At 38.7% G+C, this 12,911-nt stretch overlaps 1 protein-coding gene across 6 annotated transcripts in view; it reads right to left on the bottom strand.

Moving 5' to 3' along the window:
- SPATA9 (spermatogenesis associated 9) overlaps nt 1-11,113 on the bottom strand; it is a 26,408-nt gene extending 15,295 nt beyond the window's left edge. The window contains exons 1-4 of one of the 6 annotated variants that reach the window (XM_055387173.2): nt 10,507-10,529; nt 10,241-10,329; nt 9,240-9,425; nt 3,133-3,360 (exon numbers count right to left, since the gene is read on the bottom strand). In XM_055387173.2, coding sequence (XP_055243148.1) covers nt 3,133-3,360; nt 9,240-9,242 — 231 coding nt within the window. In that variant the 5' untranslated portion in view covers nt 9,243-9,425; nt 10,241-10,329; nt 10,507-10,529. Of the gene's footprint in view, nt 1-3,132; nt 3,361-9,239; nt 9,426-10,240; nt 10,330-10,506 lie in introns of all 6 variants that reach the window. The other 5 variants (XM_063705879.1, XM_031010644.3, XM_031010647.3 and 2 more) reach the window with 5 other exon arrangements.
- Between the last annotated feature and the right edge of the window lie 1,798 nt (nt 11,114-12,911).

The raw sequence follows: 12,911 nt of genomic DNA on the forward strand, positions 1-12,911 counted from the left end.
GGCTTTCCCCTTAATAAAGGGATCTGAATTTACCCTATCAGTGTGATGCAGGAAATCCTAAGCTGAAAAAAACATAAAGATTGGTCTCAGGTTGCTGGAACCCCTGGAGCAACAAGCACAATTTCTCTAGAGGGACAGTTTCACCACCAAGGCCAAAAGAGGTTTTTTTTTTTTTTTTTTTTTTAAATAAACAAAACTCTGAAGTTCTTTTCTTTTCAAGTTTCAGTTAAAATTATAACATAAGAAAATTATAAGTGAGATGCAATATAGATCACATAAGATAATTAGAATAAGGGCAAAGAAGAAGAGAGTTCATAGTCATGGATTTTAAATTAATGTCAGAAAAGATAGTCACAGTTAACATCCTGACCTTACACAAGTCACTTAGTCCCTAAGCCTGTTTTTCTTAGGTTCCTGGAATAAGTTATCACACTTGATCTCTAAATTTACCTCAGAAACTCATTATCAGTCAAAGTAAAAAGGCAAACAGATTATGTCTCTTAGTTCTCATTACTGGATAAAAACACACAAATTCAACTGGAAAGACAGATTTTTTTCTTGCCACTGAATTTTCATGAGTGTTGGGAGATAAGTCTCCATGGATTTCTCTCATTCCTGTGCAGATTGGCCCTTCTGAGCAAAGGACATGTTTGAATAGCAAACAGCGTTGCAGAGTAGAAAAAGTATATCCTTCTAGAGAGACATGTACCTCCCTGAACATGTCATAGGCCACTAAAAATAAAGCCCTCTCCTTTTTCCCTGAAACATGTACTTATATTCCAGGGTAATGAATAATTAATCTCTCTCTCTTTCTCCCTCTCTCTGTCTCTCCATCTGTATATCTTTTTGGAGAGGAGGCTAGGGAGATGTGCCAGTGTCCCTATAAAAAGTCCCCAGGGTCTCCTGATTTCAAGGTTCCTCTCTCCTGTGATGCAACGTACTGTGTGCACAGGCAACATTTGGCCCACATCACATTGCCCTAAGGAATTCAAGCTTAGGGAACCAGCACAAGATACTGCTCTGGCTGACGCTTTTGCTGTGAATAATAAACCATGTGTTCGTGACCCAAGGCTCGTTGTGTGTGTGTTTGTGTGTGTGTGTGTGTGTGCATGTGCATATATGTGTGTGTCCAATTGTGGCAGGCTAATTTGTTAGCTTGTGGGTAGTGTAAGATCTCAGATCCTTCACAGTTCTGACTTAGTAGAGAAGCAAAAAGGAAGACCCTGAATAGCATAATGGCCTGTGTCTTTAAAGATTATTTCATATTAAATACAGAAGTATTCTTCAAAAGACATTTCTTCTGCCAACCCTCTATAAAAAACTATAGGTTTGACAATGCAAGGAAAGAAACATGAAGTCAAAACATTAGGTTTAGAAAGATATTTCAGTGGGGATTTAAGATAATATGGTTTAGCTTTGTTTCTTTTTTGCTTTTTATTTTCCTTTTTTTTTCTTTTTCTTTTTTTCTTTTTTTTTTTTTTTTTAGACAGAGTCTTGCTCTGTTGCCCAGGCTAAAGTGCAGTGGTGCAATCTTTACTCACTACAACCTCTGCCTCCCAGTTCAAGTGATTCTCTTGCCTCAGCCTCCTGAGTAGCTGGGACTACAGGCACACCACCATGCTGGCTAATATTGTATTTTTAGTGGAGACAGGGTTTCGCCATGTTGGCCAGGCTGGTCTCAAACTCCTGAGCTCAAAGGATCCGCCCGCCTCAGCCTCCCAAAGTGCTGGGATTACAGGCATGAGCCACAGCTATGTTTATTTTCAGTGATCTAAAGATATAGGATTAAGGCTTGTAGTTCATAAAGAATCCAGTGGTTGGCAAACACAAACCATTTTTTACTTTCTCAGACATCAGAAATTATAAAAGAGCCTTTTATGAATGCTGCTCTCAGGCAATTTGTAGCTGAAATATATGATGCTTTCTAGAAATGTCAAAATCTTTCATTAAAGAGAGACTCCAACATAAAGGGTACTTGTTGATTTCAGCTATCCAGGATCCATTTTTTACCTTCTTGAAGCAACCCAGATTTTTGAGGATTCCCCCATTCCACACCACTCTCAGGTCATGTGGTCTGGACAGAGCTCCAACCCCAGCTCTAGGGATAAGCAGGTAATCAAGTTCTAGGCCAATCAGTGCATCTCATGTCCTTGGTTTAGAGGTAAGCACTGAGAACACAAGCCATGCTCTTGGAATGAACCTGGAGACTTTCCCGTTGGGGTCAGGGGTTTTCTCTCTCTTTTTCTTCTGCTGGAATTGAACCTGGAAGAATAGAGCCAAGGAACAGCTGCAAATTATCTTGCAACTGTGAGGGGAATGTCAGCCTAATAATGGAGTCAAGACAGAAAGCAGAACCAAGACACTGAGCAAAAGCGAGAAAGGATCCAGAAGGTATCGTTTGAATACCTGTATCCAGCCATGTCGGGAATCTTAACAGCTCTGGGTTGTTTATGGGAGCTAATACATCTTCTTTTTTGGTTTAACTCAATTGGAGCCCCATTTTCTTCTCCTTCAACAAAGAGTTCAAATTAATTTGTCCTGCAGTTTAGATGCCAAAATTGCAAAATTCTGAATCTTTTGTAGTGACATTTAGGATGCTTTGTATAATGCCCAAATTGAAAAACTCTGAGTTCTGTGCCGTGAAGTTTAGAAAGCAAGAAATTGATTCCAAAAAAGTTTTAAGAGTTGTTGTCCTCAACAAAATATAACAGAGCCTCAATAAGAATGTAGAAAACATAATTTAAATTTATAGGTAAATATACTCAATATATTATGTCAAACAAAGGTTGCCTTGGAAACATAACAAAGTTATGAGGAAAAACGAACAAAACACAATAATTTTTAAGGCTAGTTGTAAGATTTCTGTTAGATTTAACATAAATGGTAATTTACATGCATATATTTAAGTTGCACCATTTGAAATGGACAGTTTCATGTAGTTCAATTAAACAATAAGGTAGAAAAAAGTCCACATTGCACTATATTTTAAAAAGGCCCAACCATTCATTTCTCTTATCCAAGTATATCTGTTTTACACAGGACAATCAAGTTCACCACATTTTATTTTTCAAGTTTTGCAAATTTAAAAGTTTCTTAAAAAGGGGTACTTGTGCATATGCAGTATTCCCTTACCTGCATGTTACATAGGGGTTGCCTCGGCGCATTAACTTCCCTCAGCAGACGACCAGATATGTCCCTTAGCTCTAAAAGTCTGCATGCAAGCTGAGGATGCAGAAGTTTGGCCACTGATTTGGAGGATCTGGATATGCTGTTTAATCCGCGAATTAATGTTGCTAGATTAATCTTAGCTAAAGCAATAGCCATCCTGATTTTGGATGTTTTCTGCGCAGGTTCTCTTTTCTGAAAAATAGGCCTTTGAAAAGTAACTGATGTGTAATCTCCAGTGCATTATTAAAACTACTTCCGGCAGAGACTGACTACTATATAACTACATTGTGCATGGTGTCATGCATATATTCAACATCCAATATTTCTGTCCCCCCATGAAACCCCTTGAATTCCCTGCCATGTACTTAAATCTTTTTTTTTTTTTAATAGAATTTCATTCTTGTGGCCCAGGCTGGAGTGCAATGGCACGATCTCAGCTCACTGCAACTTCTGCCTCCCAGGTTCAAGCAATTTTCCTGACTCAGCCTCCCGAGTAACTGGGCATACACGCGAGCACCACCATGCCCATCTAATTTTTATAGTTTTAGTAGAGACCGAGTTTCACCATGCTGGTCAGGCTGGTCTCAAACGCCTGATCTCAGGTGATCTGCCTGCCTCAGCCTCCCAAAGTACTGGGATTACAGGTGTGAGACACCACACCCGGACTTTAAATCTTTATATATGTATTTTTTTTCCCTGGGATAAATATCAAGAATTGAAGTAACTAGCCAAAAGATACAAATGTTTCATTTTCCTCGTAGATTTACATATTTTGTGTACTGAATTTTTACTTAAAAAATTATTTTTTAATTTAAATAGGTTTTTGGGGAACAGCTGGTATTTGATTACATGAATACGTCCTTTTGTGGTAATTTCTTAGATTTTGCTGCACCCATCACCCGAGCAGTGTACACTGTACCAAATGCACACTGAATTTTTAAAGAGCTATTAAGTAAACAAGAATTCTTCTTAACTGATTTCTCCATTTGAGCTCTACTCTTTAAATATATATCTTGCTTTTCTTTTTTTATTTTCTTCTTGCTACAGCCATGCCCATTTCTTTGTCATAGGCAATTATAATGCTGAACTTTACTCTTCTATATCTGTCAAACTAGCCTGTCAGAAAATCTTACTAAATTCTTTCTCTACCTTGTCCCAGAATTTGACCACTTCTCATTACCCCCAGTACAGCACCCAGTCTATTATATTTGAATTCTACCATCATCTATTTTCCAGATTAGTGAATTTGCCTCCTAAGTGGTTTCTCTGCTTCCACCTTTGCCTATTTTCATTCTGTTCATCAATACACCAGCCAGAGAGATCTAATTAAAACTTATGTCAGATCATATTTTCCTTCTATTCAACTGCTTCAGTGGCTTCCAGTTGCTCTCAGTGTAAAAGCCAAAGTACATACTGTGGTCCACAAGGCCCTACAAAGGTTGTCTTTTCTTCACCTGTTCAGCCTCATCTTTTTCTCTTTCCTTCCCTTCCCTAAAAACTTGTCGAAGTTTTTAGGTGTCTGGGATTTTGCACTAGCTATGCCATTTGATTCCTCAAGCATCCCAAAGTTCACTCCCTCACTTCCTTCACATCTTCATTCAAGAATCACTTTCTCACTAAAACCTTCTTGGTCACTCTACCAAAATCATCAGTTGTGCTCTCTATCTCTGCACCTCGATTTTGCATCCCTTCTCTGCTATAGATTTTCTTCTCCTTAACACTTACACTAATGTACTATATTGTTTATTTTCCTTGTTCATTGTTTTTTACTTGACTGGAGTATAAATTGTAAGTGTTTTATATCCATTTAGCTTGCTTCTTTTTCTCCAGAGCCAAAGTAGTGTCTGGCATGTAATACACACTTGATCTTTGTCAGAATGAATGATTGAAGAGTATCAGAAAATAAAACAAATTAATCTTGAGAAACATCAAAAAATACCAAATATTACATTAGAAACCACACAGAAAGTTTTCAGTGCACAGTTCTATAACTTTCACAATAATGATAATTCTCCACAAGAAACAACTCACCAAAGACAAAAATATAATTGAATTAGCATTCTAGTGACAGTCATAGTCTCACTACTTTCAGAAACCTAAATGCCATTACAGGTAATTTCCAAACATCATTGGTGCCTTCTTAGCAGTTTTTTTCACACATTAACAATAACCAACAACAAAAAAAAAGCATAGAGAATTCAGAAAAGTACATCTAAGGGCATAAAACTCCAAAATTTTTGGCATGGATTCTAATATGTCCTGTCTACAACTTCTATTTTGTAGTATATATGCTTAAGTACAAGATAACAGAAAAAAGATATATTCATCTTTCATATTTAAAAACTCACAAAAATTGACTGTATTTATCCTAAAATATTTTTCTCTTATTCCAAGAATGAGCATCTAAATTAAAATTTTTTAGATACCCAATTGTACATAATTTAAAGGTTTACTAGTTTAAATTCATCATATGGAAATCTTTTGAAATTTGCAAGTGTAAACCTTTAAAAATTACTCTTTACTAAGGAAGTAGATACTAAGGCTATTATCTGGGCTGGTTGGGACAGAAGGGGTGGAAAGAACTGAACCCCAGAAGCCATTATCTCAAGCCAAGATTCTAAAATTAACTTTCTGGCCAGGCACCATGGCTCACGCCTGTAATCCCAGCACTTTGGGAGGCCAAGGCGGGCAGATCACTTGGAGTCAGGGGTTTGAGACCAGCCTGGCCAACCTGGTGAAACCCAGTCTCTACTAAAAATACAAAAATTAATCCAGCATGGTGGCAGGCACCTGTAATCCCAGCTATTTGGGAGGCTGAGGCAGGAGAATAGCTTGAACCCAGGAGGCAGAGGTTGCAGCGAGTGGAGATTGCGCTATTGCCCTTCATCCTGGGCGACAGAGCGAGACTCCATCTCAAAAAAATAAGTAAAATAAAATAATAGTAACTTTCCTAGCCTCAAAAAGAAAATTTCCTTCAAAATCTATCCAGGAAGAACGATTTAGTAATCATTATTCTGGTTGTATTCTAGGTATATTCCTCTATAAAAATTCCATCGTCACTCCCATCAAATCTTTTTTTGTTCTAGGCCAGCAAGATGGCCTTTTCGTAAATAAATACATGCCTGGGTGGCGCGGGGGAGGGGAGGAAGATTTAAATACTAATCACAAAATTTAGGATTTTAAGATACAACCCAGTTAATAAAGCCCTCTAAGAATTTTTAAGACCATTCCTTTCACTGTTTGGGAAGTATGGATCATCCTGGAAATAAAAAAAATTTGCAGCACTTACAATCTAACCTTTTAAAAATAATCTGCTTAACAACGGAGTATTAGTAATGTTTTCCACATAATTTATATTTGAAGGGTAAATAACTTCAAACATGTGATAATATCCCCTAACTACTCAAGTTTCTTGCCAATCTGAGCAACACATTCTTCAAAGGAAATAGTGGGAAAACAGCAATATTAAGTGTTTTGAAAATGAGAAAGAAAGTAACTAATTATGTTCCTATTTGAGTTGGCTAAAGTTCTATAAGGAAATTACTTCAATTAGTTGGAAATAAGAACTCACAGCTTTATCTTTAGGGATCACAATATTCAACTGATGTCACCATAAACCATGCTTATGGTTCTAATGGTAATGAGGCTATTCAGAAGGTAGAAATGAATGAATGAAGTTGCCATTTCTTTTATTAAATGAAACCCCAGTTTCTCTGATTTCAGCAATGGTGGGAGAATCAAAACTTGAAAACGATAACAAGGTTTTCCATGCCTGTCTCTGGCTTCCTAGGATTCACCCTGAGCCTTCTAAATAATTACTACTGTGCTGGCCTGAGCTATTTGACATTGACCAGGCATGTACATCTGCGCATCTCTTTCCTTCCTACTCCAGAGCATAGCCAAAATAGTTTCCATTGTTTCAAAAGACTTTATACCAAGGCTAGGGGAATGCAAAAAGGGGGAGCAACTGGATGCCAAGGCTAAGATACAGCATTAGAAAACCCAGTTTGCCCTCAGAAACTCTTAAGCCTTACCTCTCATGCTTAGCTGATCTGACCAGCACTTGGATGCCATGTTACTACTGTGCCTGCAGATTCCTACACTTTAGTATCACCCCTCCTCAAACACTAGACCCAAGAGAGGGCCGGTCAAAGGCAGAAAGCAGTTGCTTCCCCTGACACTAAGGCCAACCTTCCAAAAGTTCTGGTGTCCTGTATCCAATATGACCGCTTCTTCCTATGATGACTGATGCTGGGAATGTCCACTTCCCCCAGGGCTATTATCTTACAGGCTAAATCAGTATTGTCTTCTATTATAACATCTAGGAGTCCATCCTACAAGTCCCAGAACTCTACTATAGCTAAGGGAGTTCAGTAGGTCCTGACAGTTAAAACTCATCCGATTCAATGGTAAACAAGAATGCATATCAGTTAACTTTTTGTTTGTTTGTTTTTTTGAGACGGAGTCTCGCTCTGTCGCCCAGGCTGGAGTGCAGTGGCGCGATCTCGGCTCACTGCAACCTCCGCCTACAAGGTTCACGCCATTCTCCTGCCTCAGCCTCCCGAGGAGCTGGGACTACAGGCGCCCGCCACATCGCCTGGCTAATTTTTTGTATTTTTAGTAGAGACGGGGTTTCACCGTGTTAGCCAGGATGGTCTCCATCTCCTGACCTTGTGATCTGCCTGCCTCAGCCTCCCAAAGTGCTGGGATTACAGGCCTGAGCCACCGCGCCTGGCCCAGTTAACTTATTTTTAGAAATGTATAGGCTCAGTAATTTGAATCATCTGCATATATAACAATTACCTTCTATTCAGAACAGAACATTACTTTTGCTAAATAAGAGTTTAAGTCACAGCAACCATTACTGGTGAATGAGGGGTTCCACATAAGTAAATTTTCTGGGTAACTAAAATTTTTTCCACTTAGTGTTGGCTAAATTTTTACTGACATGCAAAATAACTTTAAAAAATGTATCCCATACTTGACGTCTTTGAGGATTCTGACTGCTGCTAATTCCTCTCTCCTTTTTTCTCTCCACTTCGATGGCTTTCATAGAATTTCATTCTCTTCATTCTCTTCTTTTCTCTGATGCCCTGCTAACTCTTTAAACAATGGCATTGTCGGGGGTTCTATCCTATGCCCTAATGTTACTGCACAATCTTCTTGAGCAGTGATGATTGCCATTTTGGTTTAAATGTACACTACAGTTAGTTAAATACATGGTTTAACTATACACTATAACAACACACTATACACTGATGATTCCCAAATATACATCTTCAGCCGGGCTTCTCTTGAGCTTCCAACCTACATATGCAATTTATAACTCAACTCCAAGGCTTGGACAGGATGTGGCATGACCCCTTAAACTGTGATCCAATCAAACTCATTATCTCCAAAGCTGCTCTTCCTCATCTTGTCTTTGGTCCTAGTTAACGGGATCACTATTCTTCTAGCCACCCACGAAATCCAGAATCTTCCTCAACCTTTACACATTCTCTCTCATCCCACACTGTCAGTTTCAAAATATGCTAAATATCTCTTGTGCTCAACCCATTCTATTCCCAATGTTAATGTCCTTGTTCTTAGCTGTCATTTGCAACAAAATCTTCCTAGAAGCTCTGCCTCCATTCGGATCTCATTACCACTAAAAAAGTACTTTCGTTGTGCAAACTGAATGTCATTTCCAAGCCCAAAACCTTTCTGTGGCTGATATCTGTGTTACCTATAAGGGAAAGTCCAGTCTTTTTCACATGGCATACAAAGACCTCCACCCCTTTTTCTACTATTTCCTATCTCAACTCTTCTATCCTACATGCCTTTAATTTATATTTATTTGACATTTTGGAAACATGCTATGCTGTTTCCTACTTTTTGGCCTAACCCCCACTGCCAGTGGAATATGCTTCCCTGCCCCTACCCACTGATCCCACCCTTTTCTTTACCTTGAAAACTACTATTCATCCGTTGGGACCCAACTTAAAAGCATGCTTCCTCCATGAAGCCTTCTTTGACCTTCCTCAGTAGAGTCATTCACTCCTCTAAATTAGATATAGAGATGTAACACTTACCATATTCTAATGCAATTACTCCTTTACAACTCTATCTCCATTAGATTAAGCTCATTGGTGGAAAGGATCACGTCTTGTTTATCTCTGTATTTCCTCTCTCCAGTCCCAAGCAGTAGTGAGGTGTTTACTAAATGTCTGATGGCTGGTTGTCTGCAGGCGTGGTTAAAGTTAGCTCTAATACCCCTCCTTTGGAATGAAATATGTATACTTTGTGATTACTGTGTTACTCAGAGTGCTTTTTGTTAACTGCCAGGTTTTGGTTATATACCTCATGTTTGACATTGCCAAGAGTCTGACTTCTGGATAAGTGGATTGTTCCTGTACCATGTACCTTCACAGCATATTCTATTCCAACTATGATCAAAATGACCGAACCACATTTTTCCATTAAGAGCTGTGTACCTTTGAGTAAATTAGGTTACATGTGTTCCCTAAACAAGTTGTTACTTTTTCCTGACTTTATGTCTCTTCAAAATATATACCTCCCTCCTCCTTCACTCCCAATATTTTATCTGTTTCAAATCCTTTTTGGAACAGAGGTTTAAAAAATGTACATGTATACCTTATTTAAATTGATACTACTGTTTTCTTTCCTTATTAAACACACATCCATATTGTATTTATCTTTCCATTGTTACAATTTATCTCAAGCTTTTGCACTGATTTAATTGACATAGATTTTTGCTAAAGTGTATCTAGGTATTTTTCTGATTTTACATTGCAATTGTAGTGTTGAGAGACTGCCAGGTGTTTACCCTAATGACATAGTTACTGTCTTTAAACTTAATTCTCAATCTACCTCACTTCTTGGTCCACAATCTCTCTGCTTCCCAAAGACCCCTCTTAATGAGTAATATTTGAAATTTGCTTTTCTGAGGCAAAATTAGTGTTTTCTAAAGTTTTGAGCACTGATCTCAAAATCAAGCATTAAATAATTGGTATGATACTAAAAATAGAATATATTTTTTCTATTCCTTTTAAAGGTTATAAAATCACATTACCTGATTAGACTGTGATAATCTTAGGATGGTGAGAAATTCGTCTTTAAACTCATCTACAAGGTCCATGATTGCTTTCTGGATCCCCTCGACTAAGACAAAAAGAGGTTAGGAAAAAGAAAACTTTGAAAACATCCCCTAAATGTTTCAAAAGAACACGAAACACTTGATCAAATTCCTAGATGACTGGGAAAGTAAAGGAACTCTAGGGGATCTTATTCCCAATTGTTCCCACACCCATACGCCCTTTACAACAAGATTGTGTGTACTTCTTCCAGAAAAGTTCTTCAACACCTGCCCATATATCCACCCAACAGGTTTGATTGGCATGGTGCGTTCTTGCTTGGGTTCCTAGTGCTTAACAAGCTTGCAGGCCTGGGTAATGCTTGTCCTAGTCTGCCATTAGTGAAAGATGAGGGTAGCCTTTCACTTGGGAAAGCCAGCAAGGACAGAACTCACAGCTCACTGCTGGAATTCTTTGTTACTGTACAATAGGCTTCCGAGAACCTGCTACAGAATCTTCTGACATCACTCTGGCAGTGAGAGGAAGAAGAGTGTGTTTGGAGGCATAAGGGAAGGAGTGAGGGGATTGAATAATAAAGTACACTAAGGAGTTCTATGATATAAGTTGAAATTTGTCCCAAATTCTGCAGTGATACCGCAAATAATGGATCATCTGAGAACAAAGGTCCCTTTGAAAAAAACTGGCATGTGCTTTAAAAGAAATGTTTTATATATGAGGCCAAATAGAAAAGAAACACCAGCAGTGAATTCAGAAAGACTTCTGAATAGATTGTTTTTGCTTCACCAATGAGGATCACTAGGTCAAACTCGGGCAAAACTGTAAAGTCTTTGGTTTCTCTGCTTTATAATCTCAATCTCTTTTCTTCATCTTTTACCCTCCTAGTACCCTCACACGTCAGATGACCATTAGTTCCCCCGATCAAATATGGGAAGAACTTGATACCATGCAGACTTGATTGGCTGCCTAGTTTTATATATATAGTTTGTTTGTTTGTTTGAGATGGAGTCTCGCCCTGTTGCCCAGGCTGGAGTGCAGTGGCGCGATCTTGGCTCACTGCAACCTCCGCCTCCCGGGTTCACACCATTCTCCTGTCTCAGCCTTCCGAGTAGCTGGGACTACAGACACCCACCACCACGCCCAGCTAACTTTTTGCATTTTTAGTAGAGATGGGGTTTCACCGTGTTAGCCAGGGTGGTCTCCATCTCCTGACCTCGTGATCCACCTGCCTCGGCCTCCCAAAGTGCTGGGATTACAGGCGTGAGCCACCACGCCCGGCCGACAGCCTAGTTATATTTTAGTGTGAATGAAATAGTTGGTTAACCTGAATCCCATTCTAATTTGAAGCCCTCATATTTAATTGCAGCTAGACCACTTTCTTCAGCAAGCATAAAGCCACGGCTGCTGAAAGTGTCTTCATGGGAACAGTTTGGGAAAGAGAAATCTTCATCCCAGGATTCCTCTAGCATGGGAAGCCTGAAAATCCCCAGCTCTCATGGTGTTCTTAGTCCACAATCTGCCTTAGAACACCCTCCGCCATACCACATTCACCTCTCCTAACCAAAATAGAACCTGCTTGCCTCTCATGACTCTCACGGTTAAGATAACTATGCCCTTAACATTTGGAAAGTGCAATCCATCGGTACAAAGAACATCATACTAGACAATGATGAATACACACGCTGGGAGTCTATGAGATAATGAAATACTTTATCTGTCCTAGCAAGATAGTTGGTCATCAGCGTCCACTGCAGAGGAACACCTGGCAGATCCTTCTCTTTCTGGTCTTCTTCCCTGTTCTCCATTCTCCTCCCTTCCACCATCCCCTAGTTCTTTTTATCCACTGATTCCAATGTCATTGCCCAACTGGTTTTACCCAATTTTCTTCTTTTTTCATCAGTCCTCTCCCTCCTATGCATCCTATAAAATTAACAAATCTAGAGGAAAAGCATTTCTCAGGCTAATGTTTACTGCACTTAAAGCATAAGCAGCTCTTTGTGTTTGCTAACAACGTCCTTTTTGTCTTTTCTTACTTAAGAGCCCTCTCCCCAGAAGTAGAGTGGTGAAAAACGACAGACGGTGATGGAGTAAGAGAATCTCACCCTGCAGCACTTACATTATGATCTTATAATATTTAGGTTTGTGTTTAATTATCTTCTTATGCCAATAATCTTATGCATCTTATGTTATTTCAGATAATAAACTTAGACAAAAGAAATAACCCACAATGTCTGTTTTTTTTCTTGTTAATTCTTCGTTATGTTATTCTTTAGAGTTCATAATAGAGTGCCCCATAATTATAAAATAGGAAACAATTAAAAGTATCTCCAAATAATTTTTATGACAGCTCTACAGATTTATCTGTACTTAAAAGGCTTTAATGCAGAAGAACAGAACTTTTGTTTTGCACACAGCTTTGAAGAAAATGAACATTTTACATAATTCACATATAGACAGTATAAACTTAGTGATAGAAATATAGAAATCTGGGGGTCAGTCAGACCTGGGTTTGAGTTTCAATTCTATCACTTACCAGGCTTTGCCATGGGCAAATTACATAAGTTCTATAAGCCTCTTACCTTTTAAAAAGGAAACAATACTTGATGAACATTAAATACCCAATAAGTGGCAGGTTTCATTAAATATGCACTG

Source organism: Gorilla gorilla, chromosome 4, assembly GCF_029281585.2.
Source record: "Gorilla gorilla gorilla isolate KB3781 chromosome 4, NHGRI_mGorGor1-v2.1_pri, whole genome shotgun sequence".
NCBI classification, from domain to species: domain Eukaryota; kingdom Metazoa; phylum Chordata; class Mammalia; order Primates; family Hominidae; genus Gorilla; species Gorilla gorilla.